This window comes from Epinephelus moara, chromosome 6 (assembly GCF_006386435.1).
Source record: "Epinephelus moara isolate mb chromosome 6, YSFRI_EMoa_1.0, whole genome shotgun sequence".
Classification (NCBI taxonomy): domain Eukaryota; kingdom Metazoa; phylum Chordata; class Actinopteri; order Perciformes; family Serranidae; genus Epinephelus; species Epinephelus moara.
Window position 1 is genome coordinate 40586928 of NC_065511.1, and position 25494 is coordinate 40612421.

At 41.1% G+C, this 25494-nt stretch overlaps 1 protein-coding gene across 1 annotated transcript; it reads right to left on the reverse strand.

Annotated features, from left to right (window-relative positions):
* Positions 1-393: 393 nt before the first annotated feature.
* On the reverse strand, positions 394-24093 carry rhbg (Rh family B glycoprotein). The gene is made up of 10 exons (XM_050046174.1): positions 23705-24093; positions 12055-12241; positions 11468-11618; positions 11174-11321; positions 9528-9694; positions 6941-7078; positions 6554-6687; positions 5633-5754; positions 2960-3033; positions 394-1282 (listed from the first exon to the last, which is right to left on the reverse strand). Exons 1-10 carry the CDS (start codon positions 23880-23882, stop codon positions 1205-1207), a joined length of 1377 nt encoding a protein of 458 aa, XP_049902131.1. The 5' UTR covers positions 23883-24093; the 3' UTR covers positions 394-1204.
* Positions 24094-25494: the final 1401 nt, after the last annotated feature.

Here is a 25494-nt window from a genome sequence, read left to right on the forward strand (position 1 = left end):
CCCTGTTTGATCCCCGAAAGTGAAACTGTGTAAATTACGTGCTGAGAGACATATCCCGTCTGGATTAGAGGCATTAACCCTTTCCACCATGATTGCTTCACAGTCATTAAGCCTTTAAAATAATAATAATAATAATGAGTGAACTTCATCATAACAAGCAGAGACCTGATTGCACAGCCCCTTACCTCGCTCCTCCACATTAATAAAATTACAGCATTGTTATAAAAGCCTGAATAGTGACAAATAATAAAGCATAAATTATTTCCTGAAAATGTCAATTCTTTCTGTCAGTATTATGATTTATGATGGCTGGATGAATTTTTATTCCACATTTCATTCACCCCTCATCATAATACAATATATACATTTAATATGAAACATTAAATGAGGCTCTTCACACTTGTGGACAATTTATTTTGCCAAACATGAATCCAAAACACTTTTAATTCACATAGAATTGTTGCAAACAGTGAATGCAGCTATTACCAAATCCATTTAGGCCTAATCTAAAAATCTGTCTGACATACCATTAATATAAAGGTACATAACTGTAACATGATATTTCAATCCTAACTAATCACATACGGTTTAATATGAAAAATAAAATCACAGAAAATCCCAAACCTAAAGTATCAGGAGATAATACACATATATATGAAAAAAACATATTTATGCCTCAGCATTGTTCTGCATTAAGATCCCTTATTTCAAATACAGAAAATTGGTTTACGGTGAAAAATAACCAATTTTCTAAATGTTAAATTTGCCAAGACTCAGTGAGGCTGAATGGAGGTTTGTGGCTCTGAACGAGTCTGTTTGTCTTTGGTTTGAAGCGGCTGCTGAAATTAAATTCTGTAACCGTGTCTTGGCCGGGTTTAGGGGACAATTAGACGGCATCTTTCATCAAATAGACACATCATTTCCCAGTGCAGTCTCTTCACAGGCCTGAATAGCAGAGGGACACAGCTCGAGATCGACTCCCAGTGGACACAGCTGTCTATAACCTATGTTTTTTATTTCTGCAGGATAAAAAATGTGATTTTTTTTTTTTTTATGTTTTTACACATAAAAACAAACATTTTGGCAGCTGACATGATCATAATGCAGGTTCTTTTTTGTTTTTACAACCTAAAGGGTGTAATACTCAAGTGCTGGGATGTAACAACCTCAGAGTGTGCGCGTTTGTGTGATTCTCTCAGTGTGTCTAACTGTTGAGCTTCTCAGTTTCAGCTGTCCTCACAGTGGTCAACTGGTCCCCATGACCCTCCTCGTCTCCAGGTACCTGAGGCAGACAGAATGACAGAGAACAACATAATTGAGTTTCAAGATTTTTATGACCTCATCTGCTCTCAAACATCCTCCATTTTCCAGACTAAATACATTCTAAATGTCGCTTTTCAAGGTGCACATTATAGCTGCTTCCTGGTTTTATGTCATTAATTTTCTCGTGGTGCTACGTCTCTAAATGTCAGCGTTCTTCCAGGTCTCTCTGGAGGACCACATGTACAGCAGTGTGCTTGTCTCTTTTGTTCCTCTGTCAGATATTTAGTAAAAAGATAAAATGATAAAAATTAGAGTTAAGGATGGAAAACAGCAGCACTGAATTACTTATTATTTGATGTAATTTATGCAAAAGACAGAGAGTTAATAGAGTATTAATAAAAAAGGTCATGAAAATATTTGCTCAGTGTACTTCATTTATCTTTAATGCTTGGAAATGGGGTTCACTCTGCCTTTAGGAATTCACAGTTAAAGAACAGTTCAGTGAAATGTTAAACAATATTTTAACTTCATTTCTTTGTAACAAAATGCCTCATTTTTGGTAAAATTATCAACTTATCAACAACAAGTTTTCATAGTAATATTTATAGCACTGTGTGCACTTTTACACCCGCACTCAAATACACATAAAACAAAAGCATGATGAGCCACAGACGTGTTGCATTGTGGGGAAATCTAAATGACGTCAGCCTTAAGTGAGAAGGTGTGACATCATCCAGGAGGGATTGTGTTCCTGGAATCACCTGGATGGTGACATCACCTCCACCTGGTGGTCAGACAGCGATACTGCCTCATCACTGACATCACAGTCACTGATTATACGAACCACAGAGCGACGTCGCCATCATGTGGTCATTACCGTGTACTGCTGCACTCCTGGTCACCAGGAACATTTAATAACTAGAGAAAATACTTCATCTTTGTGGTGGTTAATTCAGCTTGAGAGTCTAAACAAAGAGTATGGTGTTATGATTATGTATTTCAGTCATGTAATTCACAAGGAAATACCTCATTTAAACCTAAATAAATATTTATTCATTATTCATGTATTACTGGATAATTTATTCTCCGTATATGTTGAATTATATGCTTGCTGTAGACCATTTCACATATTTGCAACTGACCTACAGTGATAAAAAGACCTTTTGTGTTATTTTTGGAATGTATTAATCGGTAATGAACCAATTTAACATTGTTGTTAAAATGTATGCCAATAAAACGCCTAGTAAACTTCTGAGGGAACTATGGGGGAACTGTTAGCAGTGTCACCAGCATTTTATTTCATGGGTCCCTCATTCCTGAATCATTTCCTAGTACATTCCCAGGAAAAAGTTCTGTAATCTGGTATTAAAGTTTGTGAGATTTTTGATTTACTTAACAGCACGACTCCATTGAAACCCCAATTTATCAATGGAAACTTGTTTTCCATCGATAGTTTGTTGTATTGTCACATTATTACATGATCAGCTCACTGTCTGTGCTCTGACTAAAAAACTCTTTATGTTTGGGATTAATGGAAATTACCTTATCAGAAGTTTACTAACTGAACACTGTCTCCTGTAACTGAGCCTTGATGAAAAAATTCTATCCAAGGCACTTCTTGAAAATGTGCAGGAAGTGATTCAGACACTACAGACCTGTAAAATAAAGGGTTACCATCTTGTTCAGTCAGACTCACCTCCCAGTAGATGCTGTCCTCAAAGCAGATGGTGTCAGGAGGAGCACCAAAGACAGGAAGCTTCAAAATGAAACCTGGTACAAGACAAGACACCTTGTCACTTCTTTTTCTTTAAACCTATAATGCCCTCAGTTCAGAGAATGTGCAGTAAAGAGCTTGCTTTTCCAGCAGGGATTGTGCCTCCAGGTATTTTAAGTCAAACATGATCTTTTCTTAACCATAACCAAGCATTTGTAAGCGTAAACCAAGCAATAATTTCCGGCGTGGAAAAATTAAGCCAACAAGAAGTGTCAAAAACTGCAGTTTCTCTCAAGACCACTTGAGGCTGGCTCCAAGAGCAAGTCAGTCCCCATACACCCGCATGTTAAGATGTTCAACTTTACAGCATTAATTAATGTGTTTAAAGCCGTACAAAAAAATAGTTTTGGTCTTTATAGCTAATGTCCCAGTTCATGACAACTGTACGGGAGCTGAATTTTTACATTACGGTCTCATTTCTATTTTATTAAGGCTTGAAGTCACACATTATTATGGGTGGGGCTGCTCTGAGTGACAGGCTGTCTGCTGATAGTGTCCTCACCTTCTCAATCAGATCCACCCCTCTCTCCTCATGGCCCCACCCTCTCGTCCAAATATGGTCGTTTCTTAACCTGGAAATCCAGATGCCCCGCCCCCAGCAAATTCGAAGTCGGGCTCTGGGTGGGCGTAACATGATGAGGACAGCGCTGTGCCGTAGGAAAGTAAACAGCCAAGATGGCAGCTGCCGAAGGACCGCGTCCATTCAATTTAGCTTTGGAAGAAAGACGCTAAGCCAACTACACTTATCTTTTTCCTTGAGAGAGGAACAGAAGACTGCGCTAGAAGCCTTCGTTTCCAGGAAGGACGTTTTTGCCGTTTTGCCGACGGGATACAGAAAAAGCATAATATATCAGTTAGCCCCACTGGTCAGCAAACCAATGGGGCTTGGTACAATGAATATGTCACCTTGTCTTTTGCTCTGATTGGCCATCGTGCTATCCAATTGTGTGCGGCGGCATTTAATATGCCTCAGTTAGTGCCGCCCCTTGGGTAGGAAGGGTGTATCGGTGAGGGCCAGACTCAAAATCTTTCTAGATTTGAGTCTGGATTTCCAGGCTAGTCACTTCTGGCTCCAGAAAGCCAAAATGGTGACAGCCGCAACGCCAAACTCAAGGCTTCAGAACAAATCCAGTCTGACTACGAAGTCCTCAAACACCTGTGCTTGACTGGTGACTTCAGGCATCAGACACCAACGAAAAAACGTCCTTTTGCATCGGCATGATACGCGGCGAGTCGCTGGTATTGTGTAATGATGGCTAGCTGCATCAGGGGGAAACTAGGTGGGGCAACAACGTAAGTTAAGGGTGCCAAAGTCCGAGTAGGGCAGGCAGAAAGGGTGGTGGGTGGGTCCCACAACCACTGACTTTCATCTGGGAGGCCGGTGTGCCCTTCCCCCATGAATGTGAAGCCAAACCTTGTTCTTTTTTTTCTAAAGCTACCCATGTGTTTTTGTTGCCTAAACCCTAAAACTTAAATAACACACAAATGTAATGTCTCCTGTTTGCAGGGACTTTCAATGCCAACCTTTTTTCTTGCTATTGGGTTGCAGAAGAACTGCTCCAAAACACAGTTAAGGGAGTTTTGAGAGACAGCTGAGAAAGTTAATTGTTGAGTGAGTCACTGGTGTTTATCATTAACCCTGCCAGCACCTGCATATTCATTAGACAATAAAAGGCAGCACAATCTTACTTTTTCCATTTTTAATGAGTCTTCAGAGCAAGTGTTGATTTTTCCAGACTTGTGAGTTAATTACCAGATAAATATCTTACTATACGATGACGAAAACTCTGTGAGTGTGTCTTCTCCACGTTTTTCTCCTGACTGACTTGGTCAATCCATGTGAAATTTGGCACAGTGGTAGAGGGTCATGGGAGGATGCCAATGAAGCAATATTACATCAATTGGCCAAAGGGGGGCGCTATAGCAACCGATTGAAATTGCAAACTTTGAATGGGCATATCTCATGCCCCGTATGTCGTAGAGACATGAAACTTTGCACAGAGATGCCTCTCCTCATGAGGAACAAATTTGCCTCAAGAACCCATAACTTCCGGTTATATAGATTTTCCGCCATTTTGAATTTTTTGAAAAACACTTAAAATCGATCTCTTCCTAGGAAGTTTGACCGATCTGCATGAAACTCGGTGAACATAATCTAGGGACCAATATCTAAAGTTCCCTCTTGGCAAAAGTTGGAAAACTTACTAAAACTGAGCTTCTATAAGGCAATGAATATTGCGGAGGGCGTGGCTCATCACATAAAGGTGTATAACATCTCAAGGGTTTCACCCATCACCACGCAACTTTGTAGGCATATGACCACACATAATCTGAGGGGACCCCTCCATTATTGACCCCATCAAACAAAATGGGGGTGCTAGAGAGCTAATTTCTTATCTAGGCCTAACCGCCATATTATCTGTAGCCTACTACATTTCAAAAGTAATCTTCCCAACACTGTTACACCCAGTTTGAACCTCCTCTGATGTCCATATCAGTGCTGACTGAGTTATTTGAACTCTGTGTTGCTCAAATGTCCAGTTTAAGAGAGTTTTTTTTTTTTATCAGAATAACTGAGGATCATGTGACACCTACCGACAATTAGGCCTCCCCCGAGAGCGATGCCGAGGGTGACAGCGAGGGAAATGGCCTGACGGACACCCTGGTAAGACGCGCTAATGTCTCCATTCGCCACATCTGGGAACACGTCTGCCATACTGAAACACACAAGAAGAAATGTATGGAAATATATCTGATATATGCATGGATACAGGGGTGAGTCTCGACACTTGACAGTGATTTATGAGTGTTTTAACAAACTGAGCACCTGCGATAACAAAACCAACAGACCTCAGATTTACTGCCTCTCTGCACGTCTTTGCATGCTGACTTTACGCTAAATGAGGAATGTGAGAGGGACATGGAGAGAGCTGAGATCTGTCAGTGTAGTCACAGTGATATGATCAGTAACTAATCACACTCCTGCGGCCAAAACCTCACAGAGATTATCTTATTCAAACTGAAAAATCTGGAAATGCAGGACAAACCACTGCTGATGCTTCTGGTCCCTGGTCTGAAAGCAGTCGAGTTAAGGTTTGTTAAAGTCACTCTAATGTCTCATGGCACACATGCTACAGGCTGATATCATTTCTAATCCCTGTTAGTAAATACATACAGCGTGTGGTTAACCGAAGGGTTAGGGTTAGGTTAGGACAGCTCAGGTACACTGACTCCATCAAGCAAACTTACAATGAAAGTCTACACTTGTTTTCAAATAAAGTTCTGCTCTTGCATCCATTTCAGTTCACACATTCACAGCTTGGTGTCAAACACTTACGTTACATCTACTAGTGATCCCACTAAGAAGATAAAGTGCCCTGCTCACAGGCAATTTGGATAGCTGTGTTTATGGACGAGTGATTTCTATCATTCGGAAAAAACACTTTTCCAGTCAGTTTGGGATAATGTTGCAGTCAGCAGGTGTTTGTTTCTATAACAACACAAATTATTGTTTACCCTCCTCCATAAACATCTGTGGTTGCCACGGAAGCAGTCACCGCTCCCACAATGGCGCCCAGGATGCCGGGCATGCCGTGCAGGTTGTGAACCCCACAGGTGTCTTGGATCTTTAGTTTTTCCTCCAGGATGGGCTGAAGGGAGGAGAAGAAGAAACGACGCTGATCGTGTTTGTTTTGTGTTGTGGGTGAAACTGGAGGAGGATTGCAACATCACAGGCCAAAAAACTCTTCAATCTTTAATTTAGAACATTTGGTGAACACATTCATCCACAGCAGCACTTTATAGTTTCTAGATCTTTTTTACTGAGTAGCCAAAATTGTACAGTTTTTCCTCAGTTCTCAGTTTGCTCACTGACTTCATCACAAAATGCTGAATCGTCCTTACTGAGAGGTACTTGAAGCCGAGAACAGAGATGATGCCGGCCAAGAAACCAACAATCATGGAGCCATAAGGTGTCAGCATCATTTCACCAGCTGTTCCTGCTGCGACTCCACCGGCCAGAGCAGCATTTTGGATGTGAACCTAAAGAGGAGGAAAAGGAGGAAACATCACTGCTACATTTTTAACAAATTGTCTTCATGCATTTTGTAGATGCAGAGGAGGTTTGAACACAGTAAAATACACTTTCATCCTAGCACTCACTGTCGGGATAAATGTTGGTACAGCAAATTTGGGGAAGTTCCAGGAAAACACTCATTCATTCATCCATTCATTCATTCATTTCCAAAATCCTGCAAAACCATCCTCAACCAGCTGCTTTGAAATTGCCACTTAGCAGTTCAGCAGTTCAATTAGACACAAAATGGATTACTGACACTGGTGGCGTAAAGCTCACTGAGTCAATAAATAATGATCTTTAGGCAACTTCAGATATTTCACAAAAAAATAAACGATTTCACTTCACAGTAAATCTTGCATGCTGCACATTGTGTAAAGGTTCAGGTGTTTTTCACTTCTGAAGTCATGCAGAGCCCAAAGGATAGTATAAGACATCACCCACCCAGCAGGTCATATAGAAGTATCTGCTGTTGTACCTCCAGACTACAGAGCAGCTCTTTCCAAAGGCTGTGAGACTCCACAAGTCATCCTCTGTTCTCCATCACAGTACCTGTTTTTAGTTTTGTTTTTTAATTGTGTATCATAAAAGAGGCTACAACTCGCATTTCATTGTGCAGTCCTGTGTTGTAGAATGACAACAAATCAACCTTGTTACTGCAGTCTTGTAAAAAGTAAACAGCAAATACTAACTTCACTACACTAACTAGTTAGCCTAGCTGACCTGCTGTAGCGCTGGTTCCCAAATTGGGACATGAGGAGGCCTTCTTGATTTTAAAGGGTGTAAAAAAACTTTCTCAAAAATATACACTTGGCATATATCTCAGCATTCATTTAATTTCTGTTAAGAAAAATAAATATGTTTTATTTTTAAAGTTTAGATTATTATTCAAGATATATACTCTAAAAATCTCACAGGATAAGGGCACAATGAAGACCTCAACACAAGCTTTATTACAGAGCCTTCACTCTCTGCTAAACAGCCTCATTCTGCATTAGAAAAGTAAAACCAAAGAGCTAATAACAGGAAAACTCATCTCTGATGCAAAATTCACAGGTTATAATCACCTCAAACTTCATCCAAATCACTTGTTCAAACCTCCTGCAGTTATCACTTTTACTATTCATTTAATTGTAGTTTATCAGTTGTTGTGTACTGTTATTGTTATGCATTGAATATAATATGATATAGGGGTCAGGGGTTGTCACTTTACTCAATGAAAGAAAATGGTCCCTTGAGGAAAAAGGTTTGGAACCACTGTGCTATGACAATATATCAGTGACTCATTCATGAGCGTGCAATGGAAGCACAGAAAAACACACAAAATGCACAAAGCATGATTAATTTGAGCAAACAAAAATCTATTTTGTGCTCGGCACAGGCTCAGATGCCTTTGCTGTTTTGCACATAAACCAATAATAATAACGTTCTCGCTCAGTTTTACTAATTTCTCTCAAATGTCATGCTCAAAGTTCAGTGCTTGTTGAAATAAAACTCAGCCATTCTGAGCATTACTTTATGTTTCAGAGATGGGGGGGTGGAATCTGTTTGCACTATACTATAAATGAAAAAGTAAACATTTTAACTTTCATTTTCCTAAAACTTTAAACTTCTAAATATGAACAAAAACAGTGAGGAAACTTAAGTGGTCTGCTTGGCTTCAGAAGGAGCAACTTAAAAATGTATGTCTGATGGGAGCATACGGAAATTTCAAACAGTGTGTCTGTAACATGTTGCAGCCTCTTTAACACACACATGGCAGCGAACAGGTGGAGAGCATCAGGGACTGATTAGCTTGTCTTCACTATCGACAGGCCGTATGTTATGTGCCCTCTCTTGTTAAGTCACTGCACTGACTGTGAATCTCCCTCAGGTTTGATCTCTATCAGCACAGGAATGTCCCATCATCATATCAGGTGATTTACTGTTGACAGCTGAGTATGACAGCGATGAGAGAGTGTTTGACTCACATGAGCCTCCATGTGACTTAGGAACAACTTACATTGTTTGGTGTGTCTGTGTGTGTGTCTGTCTGTGTGTGTCTTCAGATGATACATTTATCAGCTGTTATCTTCCGAGTAACTCTGTCATGAGTTTAAAGCTGATAAGATCCACGCTGCTGACGTGAACTCAAGATGTTACAAAAACTTTTCTAGTTCTTTCTCCCAGATTCTTGTCCTCACTTCAGCACTTCTGTGTCAGCAGCAGAATTTATCACACCTGCTGATTTCATTCTGACCTGACTGATTGTGAACTAGAAATTGTTATCTTGTACTCCTGCAGCTGACAATCACTTCCTGAGGAGCACTTTGATTCTAAAAGTTTGGGATCCAGTTCATCAGCACTTATTATTCTAGTTCTTGATTTGATTAGGAACTACAAGTGAATTCATTGACGTTAATCTTGTGCTCTCACCATGTCCAGCTTGCCGTCGTGTGCTGTGAGGGAAGACATAGCGTAGGAGGACAGAGTGCAGGCTGCCAGGGAGTAGTAGGTGTTCATGGCTGTGCGGTGCTGGTCGTCTCCGTGAGCTGTGATGGCAGAGTTGAAGCTGGGCCAGAACATCCACAGGTAGATGGTACCTGAGCAGCACAGATATGATACAGGGAAATTCAGCTGTCTGTGAAAAGAAACTTGAAAACTTGAACTCAGAACTTAATTTAGTTAAATCCCAGTAAAAAGGAATAAAATACACTTCGTTTTTGTAGCCCAAGTCTCTTCTTTACTGCTTTTTGTATACGGTATTAGAGGTGAATCACAGTTATTGTTTTACTAATCTCAAGACAAGACCAACAGGTTCCAAGTCAAGTCAAAGTGCTAAACTTAGTGTTTAGAGTCGTGAACAAGCCATCATGTGCACTCCACCAAATGTAATGACATTTTGAATTAAACACAGAAAAATTTAGTAAATATACAGAAATAATGGATGTTTTATTTACTGACAGATGCACCTCTCCCTTCAGCTAGCACAACATGATTGGCTGCTGACAGATTGATTCAAGGTATATCTATTGCTGCTAATTGCTGCACACCAGGGTTGGAAATCAGCATCAGCCACCAGCCAAATGCTGGTAAAATATGCATATGGTTCACTCACCAGCCAAAACAACATTGGTAATCCATTAAGTGGCTGGTAGATTCTGGAATCCACCAACCACAGTAGCAGGTGGACAAAAAAGTTAATTTCCAACCCAGCTGCACACACTTTAGAAACAAATCCGTAATCTTTGAGGTTGTGGAGAACATTAAATCCTTTATGAAAGTCCAAATGAGATCATTTGTGTTATATCAAGTACAAACCATATGACTTTAGCTCAAGCGACAAACTCTGGGGTTGAAAAATGGAGCTGACATGAAGTGCCAAAAACTGCAGTTCCTCTAATGTCCACTTGAGGTTGGCTCCAAGAGCGAGTCAATCCCCATAGGCATAAAATGTCCAACTTTACAGCAGAAATAAACATGTTTACAGCCTGGTACAATAAGGTTTCGGTTTCTGTAGCTAATGTTAACATTCATGACAACTGTACAGGGGGTAAATTTTTATATAACTCACCCGTTTACATTTTGTTAAGGCTTAAAGTTATGTATAATCAAGGGAAGGGATGCTTTGAGTTACAGGCTGTCTGCCAATAGTCTCCTCAGCTTCTCTGTCAGATCACCCCTCACTTCCCCACAGCTCCACCCTCTCGCCCAAATAAGGTCACTTCTGGCTCAGAAAAAACAAGATGGCCACGGCCAAGATGCCAAAATCGAGGCTTCAAAATGGAAGTTCACTATGTGTGAACTGTTCAAAGACCAGAGTCATGAGGCTTGGCGATGCAGTCACTCCCCAGATAATTAGCAGGTTGAATTTTTGGAACTCTCCACAAGAACTTCAAATCTCCCAATTATAAGGCAGCGAGTTGTGTAGTGTGAATTTAGCTTTAAAGTCAGGGTCAAGTTCAGCTTAAATACAGAGCAAATAGTGACCACTAGATGGCAGCACAACAATATTTTTTAACTTTGGTGTAGTTGCCCTTTAAAATGAAAAATATTTGGCAGTAAACATTGAAGCTGTTTACCGATCATAGCGAACAGGTCCGAATGGTAGACTGAGCTGTTCCTGTGTTTGCTCTTGTCCAGGTTGGGTCGATACAGGATGCGTGTCACCATAAGGCCAAAGTAGGCTCCAAATGTGTGGATGGTCATGGAGCCTCCAGCATCCTTGGCCTGAAACAAAATTAGCCACAACCAGGAAAAACAAATAAGATATCTTTGATGAACAGGGATAAATGAGACAAGATTCACACAACAGATGCAACATTGAGATCTTCAGCTAATTAACGCTACAGTGTATGTGTGCTTTTTAAACTCACCCCCAGAGCGGTCAGCACGACAAACTCATTGACAGCAAACAGTGTGACCTCAAACATCGCCATGATCAGCAGCTGGACGGGGCTGGTTTTACCCAAAACAGCTCCAAATGAGATGAGCACAGAGCCGGTGCAGAAATCAGCGTTGATCATACTGAAAGAAAGTTTGATAAAACACATTACTGCAGTAGCTTATGTAGGACATGGACACAATGATAAAACCCCCAGAACGGACAGTGGGAAGTTGTTTTGTTGTTATGTCAAAAATCTAAATCCAGATGAATAAACACCCCTGAAGTCTGTTGTCTGTAAATCTGGTGTTTTGCCTTCGTGTCTTCACTTTCACCTTTTAAATGTCTTTTAAAAATGTCCTGCATTTGTCATAAGCTATTACACATACTGAGCCGTTGACACTGAGTGCTAGAGTAATGAGAAAAAGTGATTTGTTTGTGTATGTGTGTGTTTGTGGACTTTCCAACATGCCTCAGGATGTGTACAGGCCTGCTCTGACGTGTAAGAGAGAGCTAAAAACAGTTTATGTGTCAGAGTTGTGTGTGCATTCATACATGTGAAGTATGTTTAGCACATACCTCTCCACCCCGATGTGGATCTTGCCTCCATGCATTCCGTGGAAAAAGCCCTGCATGAGCGTGGCCCACTGCAGGGCGAGGGCTGCGATCAGGAAGTTGAAGCCCACGCTGCTGAAGCCATAGCGCTGCAGAAAGGTCATAAGGAAGCCGAAACCAATGAAGATCATCACATGCACATCCTGGAAACCTGTGCAATGTAGAAAAGACCAGATAAGATTATGGACATCATGAGCCGTCGATCCAGGTAGAGGAAAGGTCTGCAGGATGCGGACAATACATGAAAGAAAATGTAGACTGACAATTGCAGGTGGAGTTCCACAAGGCTCAATTCTGGGCCCACTGTTTTGATCTTCTACTTCTACTACAATGTTCTGTGTTTTCCCATTAAGAAATATCTGTAAGCAAAGTATTGATTTTCTTTGCAGATGACACTCAACTCTATAGGTGACAGGTGATCTCAAGCCAATCTACTGCCTTGAAAAATCCATCAATTTGATTGCGATCTTAAGTTTCAATTTATTGCATTCAAGACACTCACATCTCAGCAAAGCTCAGCAACTTCAGTGAGGCTGCCCCCTCAAAGTTGAGGATTCAAATCATGAGTCAGAGACCCTTTAGTTGACTAAGATTTTAGTCTACCTCTGTGGACGTTTTGGGTCCCATATTTTACTGCGGAATGAACGCTCTTGACTTTCATGCTAATTCAACACAGGCTGCTGCAGATGCAGAAGCAGCTGCCCAAAGGAAGACAGACTTTGCATCATGAGGCTCCGACGTAACATTATCTTCTCTCTTTTGCCTAGAAGTGGTGAATATACAGCTCACAGCATCTTAATACCACACAGTCTCTGGCTTTTGTTTGGGGAAAAAATGTTGCACATTGCTGATCTGTCATTAGCACAGTTAGCTTGTTTATGATATTATATGAATACAAAATGCACGTCTCACTGAACCCATTCAAGCGTTAGAACTTTATATGAAAAACAAAAAACACAAACAAAAAAAAACAATTTATCGAATATTTGTATTGAACAACCAAATCTGATTCAGCTAACATAATTGTAAGTCAGGTACAGCCCTAGACTTTAGGGCTGCAACTAGCAGTTATTTTAATTATTTTTTCATCATTCATTATCCTGTTAATTACTTTCTTAATTATTGATTTCAATGTCGATTAAATGTCAGAAATTTGAAGAAAGTTGCTGTTTCATTTTTGCCGGTCCCAAGGTGACATCTTCAGACTATTTGTTTTGTGTAAACAACAGTCCAAAACCAAAATTTACTCAGATTGCACAGCAAACAGTATTGACAATAGCTTAATAATCATTGTAATTGTTCACTACTATTATATTACTGTAAACCTTTTTAAACTCCCTCCTTCTGCTTAGAATTTATCATATAAAAATGACGAGCTATTTAAGATGAAAAATAAATATTCACAAACTTGTTGGACGACATTTAAAATTTGCTTGTGGTAGACAGCCAAGAGCACTTCAGTGAGGATACCAGTCATTTAGATGGACCTCTATCTGCTCCTTAAAAGCCTCTATCAACACAAACACCAGATTACTGCCAATAACTGAATCACTTGGTGTCTTTGTCTTTGAACACAGCCTTCCTCTGTGAATTAGCACAGTTACATAAACTTCAACGTCAACAGGGACCTCAGGTTCAGCTTTGACTCAGGCCTGCACAGAGGATATTCAGGTTTAGAAACTCATTACTTTTACAGGTATCATATGACTCTATATTGCTAAAATAATAGCTGATCCACTGTGTAAAAGACCCTAAAAGCAAAGCTAATGAACTCTCTCAACTTGCAACTCAATGTCTCCTCCCACCCTCATTGTCTTGGTTCACACAGTTTGTGAGCACCCCTTTCTAACTCTCCTTATTTGTCCCAAACTACCACACACAATATTGCACTGTGCTGTGGCTGCTGTCGCCATGGTGACCATTCATTGGCATGGACGGCCGGAGGTGTTGCCAGTGTCCCTGTTGGCATTTTGGCCCAGATACACACACTGATATCCAGGAGGACCCTTTACAATCAGAGCAATGACAGGCTCTGCTGGGCAGGATTAGTGTCTTACTGTCATCTGAGTTCAGTTGAAGCGAAACTAATATTTTCTGCTGACGTTCTCATTGAATTTGCTAAGAATGTCCACAAAATGACAGATTGAAGATGTCCATCAGTTATTTCATGCCTTAATGATAAATGAAATGGGTCTTTAAGCTCAATATGAACATCATTGGACACTAAAACTACCTATTGGAATCTGTGCTTAAAGATTTCTTCGTTGGGTTTTTTAAAAAGGGACAGTTCACCTAAATCACAAAAAAAAACAAAAAAAAACAGAATTACTGCTTCCTGGTTATATGCCTCTGTGCACCAGTAAAGTTGCACTTGCAGTTTACATCCATGTCTGTGACAACACGACTGCTTCACACACATCTTCCTCCTAGCAGTACAAAAGATCTATACAATCAGCACAGTTTCAAGATTACTGTCACCAATTCAACATCTGCCCAAATGTCTCCCCTTCTGTTCCTGACTTATGACACTGAATAATTATGATGTCACAGCAAAGTTGACCTTTTGGATATAAAATTTAAAAGTGTATGAATTCCTGAGTTATGGCGAAAAATCTACTTTGTGCGGTCACAATGACCTTTAACCTTTGATCACCAAATTCTGATCAATTCATCCTTGAGGAAATTCCCTCAAGGCCTTCTTGAATATCATGTTCCCGAAAAGAGACAGACACAAGGTCACAGTGATCTTGACCTTTGACCACCAAAAGCTAATCAATTCATCGTTTAGTCCAGGTGAACATTTGTTCCAAATCTGAAAAAAAAATTCCTCTATGATGCAACCCAGTCTCAGTCCGAATTTGTAGAAAACTGGCGCTTGGTCAGCGACATCGGGCATCAGATACAGATAAAAAAAAAGGCATCCTTTGACGTTGGCATGATACGCTGTTGTTTATCGGTGCCTGGTGGCATCCGGAGGAAACGCGATGGGACAACAACAAAAGTTAAGGGGGCGAAGGTACAAGAAGGGCGGGAGGGAGGGGTAGTGGATGGGTCAAACAACCACAGACTTTCACCCGGGAGGCCAGTGCTCGCTTCCTGTATGACTGTAAAGCCAAACCCTGTTCTTTTTTCCTAAACCCAGCCACGAGTGTTTGTTGCTGAAAGAAAAAAATGCCAATTCATGGTATACCAACGTAGTGAGTTTATTTTGAAAGAGACTGTATGTAAACTGTACATTTCCTGTGAAAACAGAAGTGACAGACAATGAATGTAACAGGCTGAAGTTGGCATGGCGTCCCAGAACGTCCTCAACTAACGCACCCAGGGTACCTTACACGTCATATCTCCTCAACTAACGCACCCAGGGTACCTTACACGTCATATCTCGATGTGGAAAGTCCATGACCAAACGTCAATATGTGACAAGGTCGGAGTGAGAATGTGTTGAGACATCATGAGAATGGGATGGACCAACAACCCAAAAACATAATGCCTCCAGCCACAACTATTGCCGGTGCAGAGGCAATAAAAAACAGCCTTAGCGGTGATGGTCTTAATTAATGTCATGATGGATAAAAACTAACATCTTGCCCCAACATATATTTTATTTGTCACTAGCCATGTTTCCATCAGCCTGTTTAGATGCGCATCTAGAAGTATTGCATCGGAAAATTATGACGGAAACGCCAAAATTCAAATTCGCACAAACTAAAATACGCTCGCTTTAGCCGGGTTTTGGTTGATTCGAAAAAATGTTGATTCGCAAAACGGGGGATGGAAACAGTTATGTTCGAATTAAGTCTGACGTAGCGCACCTCTCTCCATGGTGATATCCACACTCCGGGTCGGGAAGGCGGTAATGCATTTACAAGCTGGTTGCCAACCGCCAGAAAACGTAGAAGAAGAAGAATGCGAGACTTGTTTTTGTTTCTGGTTCTGCGGAAAACTCGCGCGAGTTCGTAGTTTTCACCAAAGTTCGTACATTTAATGGAAACACACAGGATTCGTATTTCTTTTAATGTGCATTTCCCAATGATTCAAATCACTTTTGGATGGAAACATAGCTACTGTTCTACCTTTCGTATGCTGCTGAATCTGACAATCATCCGTACAGATACCATCACACAGTCTACTACAGTTCCCATTTACAAACAGGTATTTACTTAATTAGAGGCAGCTGATTTTCTTCTTTAAAACATCTCTAAAACTATAAGTACATTTTTCAATCTCAGACACTTCAACTAAAAAGTTTTTCTGCTGTGTGGATCAAACTTGTGACCTCTCAGACAACAACAGAAAAGCCTCTTTGTCATTGACTGCTCTCTGTTGCACACGAGGGAGACTTATGAGGTATATTTTCAGTTGACATACCATCCTTATCTCACAGGAACATATAGAACAGACAATGCATTGGCTTTAAGACCACCAACACACAGTGGATTTACAAGCTGCCCTATAGATAACTTGTTGTGTGAACAGTAGTGTTTATTACACAGGTTTTAGTGCAGTAAGGATGGCGGATGAAGGTTGTGTATACACAGCACTGAAACATGAAGGTCAACTTCTGTTTCAGCGACCGTGACAGTGAAGGTGTCGGGTTAAAGATTATCTGAGGCCATTAAATCTACTGAACCTTCACTCTCTGCTCTTATTTTTCTAACCTCAGTCTGCTTCCTTCTATGGTGTTTAAAGTGCTGCCAAGACAACATTTGTTCAACCAACCTCCAGTATGTTTCTCCTCCACTCTGACGCAAGCAAATTCTGTCTTCCATGAACTGTCAACATTGGGTTTCAAACCTGACCACGGTTTTTCTTTAACCCTATGGGCCCTCGGCGTTTTTGGGGTATTTTTACTGCCTTTACTTTTAAGCTCATATCACAGTCATAAAGGCTACATACACATGCTATATCTTGTTTTTTTTTTGTTTTTTTTCCAGGACAATCTGGGCTAACCAGATTTGCCATCATTTCAGGTCCTCTTATGTGCCTGTATTTTATATTAATTTTATATCAATGAAAAAAACAAATCTGTGTTACTAAATTCTTACATTTTTACATGTGTCTCACCATAGCAAGTTGGAAAATGACATATTCTGCCATATATGCAGAGGGGAGACTCTCTGGAACCTGGCAATATAAGAACCATGATGCTGGGACATTCTGTCACTTCACAGCTGTCCAAAACATGTGGTGTGCCAGGCGGACATGATTACCAGTATTTTTTCATTATTGCAAGAAATTCCATTGACTCATTCACAAGTCAAAAATGTGTTTTATCTGAAAGAAACATGCAATATTTACATCTAAGATCACAGAAAAATAGGCAACCAAGTGCAATGATGTCCTCCAAGATAATATTTGTTTTTCAGTTTCAGTTATATATTGGGGAGACATTTTGGGCATTGGTGGGGGTGCACGTGTCCCCCTCAATGTATATGGTGACTACGGCCCTGTCAGCATGCATTAGGCTGCAGTTGTCTGGGTGCGCAAAGGTGAAGTGGCTGGTCTTGTCATACAAAGTTTGATGGAGTGTCAACTGGACAATATGGAGATATTTGCATCTTGAAAGCCGGACTACAAATGTGGATAGACAGGGAGAAACACACGCAAGCCTAAGACGTGGTAAGATACGATATTCCTCACTATATGAAGTGACTGATAACAAGATCTGTATAATGGGTTGTAAAGAAATTCGTCAGGTTTTTATTTTGTAGACAATTAATCTGGATTTATAGCATGATGGGATGTCACAATGATGTGAGTGGTATCACTAGAAAGCTCTGCTTGTGCGCTTTCATGTGATATGCGTGGCATTTCTGTGCGACCCTGCATTCGCGAGTAATCCATCCAAGAGTAATGTGTGTGCAAAGCTGCATGAAAGCTCTGTTATACATAATTTTAGTGTAAATTTATCATTTTTTTTTCGTTGTGAAAACATTGGACTATCGACAAGTGGTCTTGTCGGAAAGCTACAGTTCTGCTGTTTCACGTGATATGCGTGGCTTCTCGCTATGACGCACGGTCGCGGAGAAAATCAGTAGAGAAGAACAGGTGTGAATTTGGACGCACTATGCGTCGTTCGTTCGTACATATCGACGTTTGGTCATGGACTTTCCATGCCGAGATATGATGCACAAGGTACCCTGGGTGTGTTGGCTGTTTACGTTTAGTACAAAGTACACTTCCATTTTCTCAGGAAATGTACAGTTTGCATACAGTCTCTATCAAAATAAACGCACTACATCGGTACATCAACAAATGCACGTGGTAAGGTTTAGGAAAAGATAACAGGGTGTGGCCTTACAATCTTGCAGGAAGCAAACACCTGCTACCTGGGTGAAAGTCAGTGGTTGTGTAGTCTGAGTGGGCGGAAGTTCGCTGCATAGATCAGCCTCTCATTGGGCGGAACGAGCCACCCGCTGAAGTCCCGCCCTACCACCTCCGGTTGTGTAGCAGTTTTCAACACGTCCTTTACTAACTTTTGCGGTGTTTGATATTGCGAGGATGTAGCCATTTTTCTGCCATGGTTCGCATCCTCTAGGTGATATTTTTGTGGGCATGTTACACCAAAACCTGTTTCCCCCCGGCAATATTTTTTGCAAGCGCACCGTTGCTGTGGCACCGCCCAGAACGATTGTGATTGGTTGAAAGAAATACAAGCAGCCGGGGCATTTTTTTCTCCAATCTTAAAGTGAGAGTCGGCCCAGCCAGACCTTTCTTTTCTTGAGAAAGGTCTGGAGAGCGAGACTAGTGGTTGTGTCACCCACTATCCCTCCCACCTGCCCTACTTGGACTTCTGCCCCTTTAACTTTTGTTGTTGTCCTGCCGCATTTCCCCCTGATGCCACTGGGTGCTGTTAAACAATGATGGCAGCAGGTCACGCATCATGCCAATATGAAAGGATGGCTTTTTTGTCAGTGTCTGATGCCGGAAGTCACTGACCAAGCGCCAGTATTTGGGGTGAGACCGGGCTGCTAAAGTCTGTAGGATTCATCATCTGGGGAACATGAACATGTGGACAAAACAATCCATCCAATGGTGGTTGAGATGTTTCAGTCTGACAAAAATATTTTAGTTTGAACAAACGACCAACGACGTTTTTCTTAAGAGGACAGTCTTGAAAATTCACATTGTGCATTCTTCTTTAATGCCTGTCAGAGGTCACGTTTAGGCTCAGAGCAGAGGTTAAACATCACGATTTGACACAGAGCAGCAGCCCTGGGAGGGGTTAGGCATTTGCTTAAAGGCACTTCAGCAGCATGCATACCTAACCAAGGCTTCAAATGACTTCTCCTGTTAGCCTTGTTAACCCCTTGTGCTGCACATAGAAATTTAATTTAAAAAGCTGGTTTTGCACTGTGTGAAAAAGTCACATATATTAAAGTCAAAGTCACTATAGCATTTGTAGCTGTCATATCAAGAGCTGGACACACAACTAAAATCATGTGTGTCAGTATGAGTTGTCTCTCTGTGCCAACATCTGAAAACATTCATGTGTATTTTTGCAATTAGTGATTAAATCTAGGTCAGTTTTAGGTTTGACTACTTTTTAATTTAGTGCATTTTCTATTTATTCCCAGTAATGCATTTTTTTATTAACTCCTTCTTTTGATGCATTTGAACCAACTTGAGAAAAAACCATTAGGTGAAACAATGAATGCTGAAAGTTGTCTAATTTAAATGTACTGAAAGTTGGCACAAAATATTAGCTACAGTCGGTGCTGGTGTTTTTGTCAGCCTGCAAAAATCCTGCAGGTCAGTTCAGCCTCAGGTCAGATGTATTACTTCAAGATCAAGGTTCAAGGTAGGTCAGTGACTGACAGGAAGTTGATATTAGAGTTAGCTGCCTGCGGGGGAGGTTGCACAGAGATTTAAACTGTGTTAAGTAAGAAGACGAGATCAATCGTCTCTCTACATTCTCCTCATTTTCTGCTCTGCCAGAGGGCACCACCCACACACCTGAGAGAGAGAGATATTCCCAGGTAAACCTCAGACAGTATCTGACTTGTTAAGACACGCCCACCAGCCCTCAGTCATCATACTCAAGGCTGATTTGTTAAGGTGGAACAGTGAGGAGGTGAGTGGATCAGTGAAGTGTAGAACAAAATGTTTCTGTTATAAACGCAATGAAAGTAACAGATGGAAATTTAAAAGAACAATGGTTGTTTTGTATTTTATCATTTAAAAGATATGTCTTCAACATGTCAACATGATCTCACAGATATATGAAATGACTACAACCTGAAACGAGGGACTGATTACCCAGGGCCCCAGTAGGATGGGGGCCCTCAAAGCCTGGAATGAAGAGTTTAGTTTTGTTTGCAATTTTTCATTCCTGAGTAATTAGTGCTATAACTGAATCAAAATTGGCTGGATAAATTTGTTACGACACTGAACTTTGTGCAAGGAAAAATAATGGAGGATCTCTGAGGCCCGTCTCATCCCTTACAAAAGGCGTTAAATGCTTTAGTGCGTCCCTTAGCGCAGTTTGGAAAAAGATTGTGTTTTGGTAAGAATAAGTGAATTTATTTGTACGAAATGTAAGTATGTTGTAAAGTGACATACATCACGTAATGTGTTGTAACTACATCAGGGCTGCCCCTGACCAAATTGGGGCCCTAAGCGAAATTTTATTTGGAGGACCCCCCCGCCACCTCTCCCCACCCCAAATGTATCATAGGTACAAAATGACTGTACAACATCATGCCATTTAACTTGACAACCTTTATTAGCAATAACAAATGTACTGTACTGTTTGGCTGTATGAGTCAAATAAAAAAAAAAAATTCAACCTGAAATAAATAAATAGATATTAAATAAAAATAACTTCAAACTGAAATAAATAAACAAACAAATCTGAGTCACAAATAGCCATCAATTATTCATCAAAAGAAAGTAACTTCCACCACCTCAATCCAACACCCTTGATTAAACACTGAAAATAAAATAAAAGAGGGAGACAGGTTTTTCCTATTTAATCTTATTTTGTTATATTTCTCCCTCTCCCGTCTCTGGAGGCCTCCGATCTCCCTCAGCCCTCCGCCTCTCCCACCTTAATTAAACACTGAAAACAAAAATAAAAGAAATAAAAGACCATTTTTTTCTATTTTCGTCTTATTTAGCTATATTTGTCCCTCTCCCCTCTCTGGGAGTGTCCGCCCTCCCGTCCCCGCACCTACTCCCGAGGCTCTTTTGGACGACATGTCGACAACTCTTCACCTGCTGCAGCTCTGCAAGTGCCTGCCGGCGCACCCCTCTGATTGGTCAGATGTCGAGTGCTGTCAATCATTGCAGCGACGCATGCGCAGTCAGATTACAGGTCTCTTCTCTCCTTCCTCGAGCTGATTCTACGTGCGCCTCACAGTAGCAAATGCGTCCCCTTGCGCAAAATGTGGCCCCCCATGGAAGATGAGGCCCTACGCACAGCGCGTGTTCTGCGTTTAGGGAGGGGCGGCCCTGAACCACATAAAGGACGTAAGTACATAAAGTTAAAAGAAGTCAGCGCTGACTTTCACTTTGACTCGAGACACGAGCAGCGGCCTTACCAGTAAACAACCTGCAACCGATCATTTGACCCATCCACCACCCCGACCTCCTCCCTATGCAGATATTCTCAATCTTTTTATTACCTATGGGTTTGGGATGTCCCATTTTTTGATATCTGCCAATATCAAAACTCATTCCGATACTTTTATTTTCCTAGATAATACACTATGGCACTATTACTAGGCCGCAAGTCATTACCCAAGCACTGGATTTCAACGACCGGGTTGTCAGTTCGCATATTTCTGTGAGACTGAGTTGCAATATATGTTGTTTGCTGTGGCATCATTAACAGTATTAAGTCTTTTTGAAAAAGCAGCATTAAGTGATGTCGTTGACATTTTTCTGACATTTGCAGTCTGAAATCAAACATATATTTAAACTACATATTGGCACAACACTGTAGAACATGTCACCTTGTATTGTCAATAAGATTATTCGATGCTGAAAAAAAGCTCGAAGTTTTATGTGCAGAAGGTGGAGTGTGTGGAGAAAGTGGATAGAAAATGTGTTTTATGAATGCAGTAATGAGCATTCTACAGCCTGTAATCAGCGCCCTGTGTCTCCTCTCCATCCTGTGAAGGAAAAAAGCTTTTTTTCTACACCATCAATCCATATAAATCAGGAAATTAACAATCAATGGCTCTGCCTCCATGGGACGGCAGCGGACTGGAAGACATCTCTGTACAATGTTCACTTTGAAAGAATGGGACTTGTCCAATTAGGGAAATCAGAGAACTCAGCAGCTTCTCATCCCTTCACTCACAACACAACATTTCCCCCTGATGAGTTCACAAAAACCTAAATATCCTGAATATGTAAATGAGTTGGGGGACATGAAGGGATGACATACTTACAGGTATGTTAACACCACTGAAGGGAGCATGTAAGAGAGGAAAGCATCATGTTAGTGGTAGAGAGGTGCTTTAAAGCCAGTGATTCCCAACTGGTGGGTCCCGGCTCCAAAAGCGGGTCACAGGTCTATTCTGGATGGACCGCAAGTGAGTTTGTAAAAAACATGATTTATTTGGAAGCACAGTGAATTTCCAGCACAGAGCTTTTATTTTCAAGTGCTGTTTCTTGCTGTAGAGTGAGTGACTAAAAGACAGCTACTTGACGGAGGCAACAAACTAGCTCGACGACATGGCCAAACACAAGTATGATGCTGAATATATTAAACTGTGTGGACTTTGAACCAGTGACTGAGGAGAAATCTGGATCCTGTGGCTGGACCAGTTGGGAACCACTGCTTTAAGCATTATTAGAAAGACCAAACCTGTAAAATTACAGTAAAAAGTGATCATTCTTCAGTGCTAACAAAAGATGCTAGTCCCAAAAGAAAAAAATCAACACAAAATTTTTTTCTACTGTTTCATGTTGTGCAAGAAGTTTCAGCTGTGAAAAAACTTACCACACTCGTAAAGCTTCTTTAATTATGACTTGCTCAAACATGATATTTGGATTCTATTTAAAGATTTTAAACATTATTTTCTAATCATAGTTTTGCACTGGAGCCTAACAGAAGTGTCTTCTTCATCTAAAATCTGCCTAGAAACCGTCAATAATGACAAATTCAAGTCTCTATTTTTGATGACTCTTCATTTTAAGAAAAACTCTACCTCTCTAGGTTGCATTTAAACATTTATTGGCTTGATTATGTTCCTCTGATTCTGTCCTAAAGAAGAAGGTCGAGCTAGAATGGCATTATGGGTAATGTAGTCAAGCCTTCTGTCCAATAAACGTGCAACTAGCTTTAGAATAAAGGACAAATTGAGGGATTAGTTGTACTGGGATCAATTAAACACTCTTTTAAAGTGTTTAACAAGACAATGCAACATGATCAAACACCCACAGCACTGATCTGTACAATGCTTCATACAAAATCAATTTTTCAGTTATGTAAAGCACCCATTACCATCAAGTTGACGATGTCACATTAGGTATGAGTAACACGAGCTTTCATCTTAAGGCTGCTGCTCAAATTCAAGCACAGGCTGGGACTCAAAGCATCTTGACCCTGAACCTCTGTAACCTTTGACCCCGACCCTCCAGACACCCACAGGACACTCACTTGGGTAGCGGTAGTAGAAGTCGTTTTCATAGTCAGTGTGGTTCTTGTGATGGAATTCCCTGGCGTCCGTGTCATGGTCGTACTCCACCAGAACACCGAAGAGGATGATGAGGATGATCTCCATGATGAAGCAGGTGATCGGCAGCTTCAGCCGCATGTTGGTTGCTGCGTCTGTCATGTTTTCTTTCTCAGTGGGACGCGGACGAGGAGGAGAGGCTGACTGAGGCACTTTCTTGGGGATGAATGGGGATTAAAGATCCAGCACAAAAAGTTGGACACACTCTATCTCTCTCACACACACCCCAGGGTGTCCTCAGTGCAGAGACAGGAGGCTGTGTGTGTGAGAGGGTGGAAGAAGAAGAAGAAGAGGAAACTCACAGACAGTCACAAGAGCTGGTCTTACATGTATGTTTTTGCTGGATCACACCTACTGGACCTGCCTCCTGCATGAATAATTTAGGATAAGCCCCGCCCCCTCTACTGTACTTTTTAAGGTGGACTGGAAAGCATCAGCTCACCTTGTGATCCAGTAATAATTATTGAACCATTACTGTGTGATAGGAACTTTCTCTCAGTAATAGTATGTGTTTGGAGTTTTTACCAACTAGTTGATGAGTTTGAGGTTGATCAGTTTTGTGTAATATGAGTTTAGCATCAGATTAATCCCAAGATAATTGCCACATCAATGTTCTGTGTGTAACTGACATATTGATCACTGGCTAGCCCAAGTACCAGAAAAAGAACTGTTATAGCATAGTTCTGCAAACTATGGATACGTTACATTTGCATGTTGTTATGGAGCTGTTATGTTGAAACTTTAAACGCTGTGGTTAACATGTGGTCAGGGTTAGACACAAAAACCACCTGGGTATGTTTAGGAAAAGATCATGTTATGTCCTGGGGTGGAACAAGCAGGGTGGAGGCCCAAAAACTTTTACAGATGCTGGATCAAAAAAATAAAAAAAATTAAAGCAACACAATGGAGTCTTTGAGCCCTCAAAATGTATATCCAAGATCCTTGTGATGGTACATCAACTCACAAAAGGTTGGATGACACCTCCGTTATTGCTTGAGAGCGTCTGTTTCACTTGCACTGGCACTATGCAGTTTTGGGGTTTGGATAGGAACCCAGACACAAAAAGGACTACAAAATTTGGCTGCTTTACAGCATACGTCATATCCCTCTCCTCTCTTTAGAGTAGCGTAGCCGAACCGAGGTGAACGAAGTTAGATGTGGTTGTCATGGCTGAAGTGACAAAGAAAAGGAAGAAGTTGAAGGTGTTGTCCGAGGAGACAAAGAAAAGAAAACAGAAGAGCGATAGCTCGAGCAAGGATTGATATTGGCCCGGCTTTCACACGCTGGCGAGAGCTGAAAGAGGAGGGGGGATGCCTGACCGATGGTGACCTGGCACGGTTACTGCTGTTACCCTCTACTGAGGAGACTCACTGTCTGCAGGTCGGCTGCCTCAGGTACATGTTCAGATAAAGTGTTAGCCTACATACAGACAGCTTTCATTTAGTTTGTCTTTAACACTTTGCTGTTAGCACCGCGAGCGTGATGTGCTTGTGTCGACCGCAATTGTAAATCATAATAGCGGTGAATGAGAGACTGCGGACAGAGCAGATTGAAATATGGCTTTCTACACTTTTACGACCGGCCTAGGGGAACCGGTACATAGCATGAAAGGATGCTCCCCTCTTTCCCCACTCCCAAGGACGACCAATGCCACACAGCTGCAGTCCAACAAAAGATAATTTATTTAACACTCAACAAGAAAGGTAGCAATAAG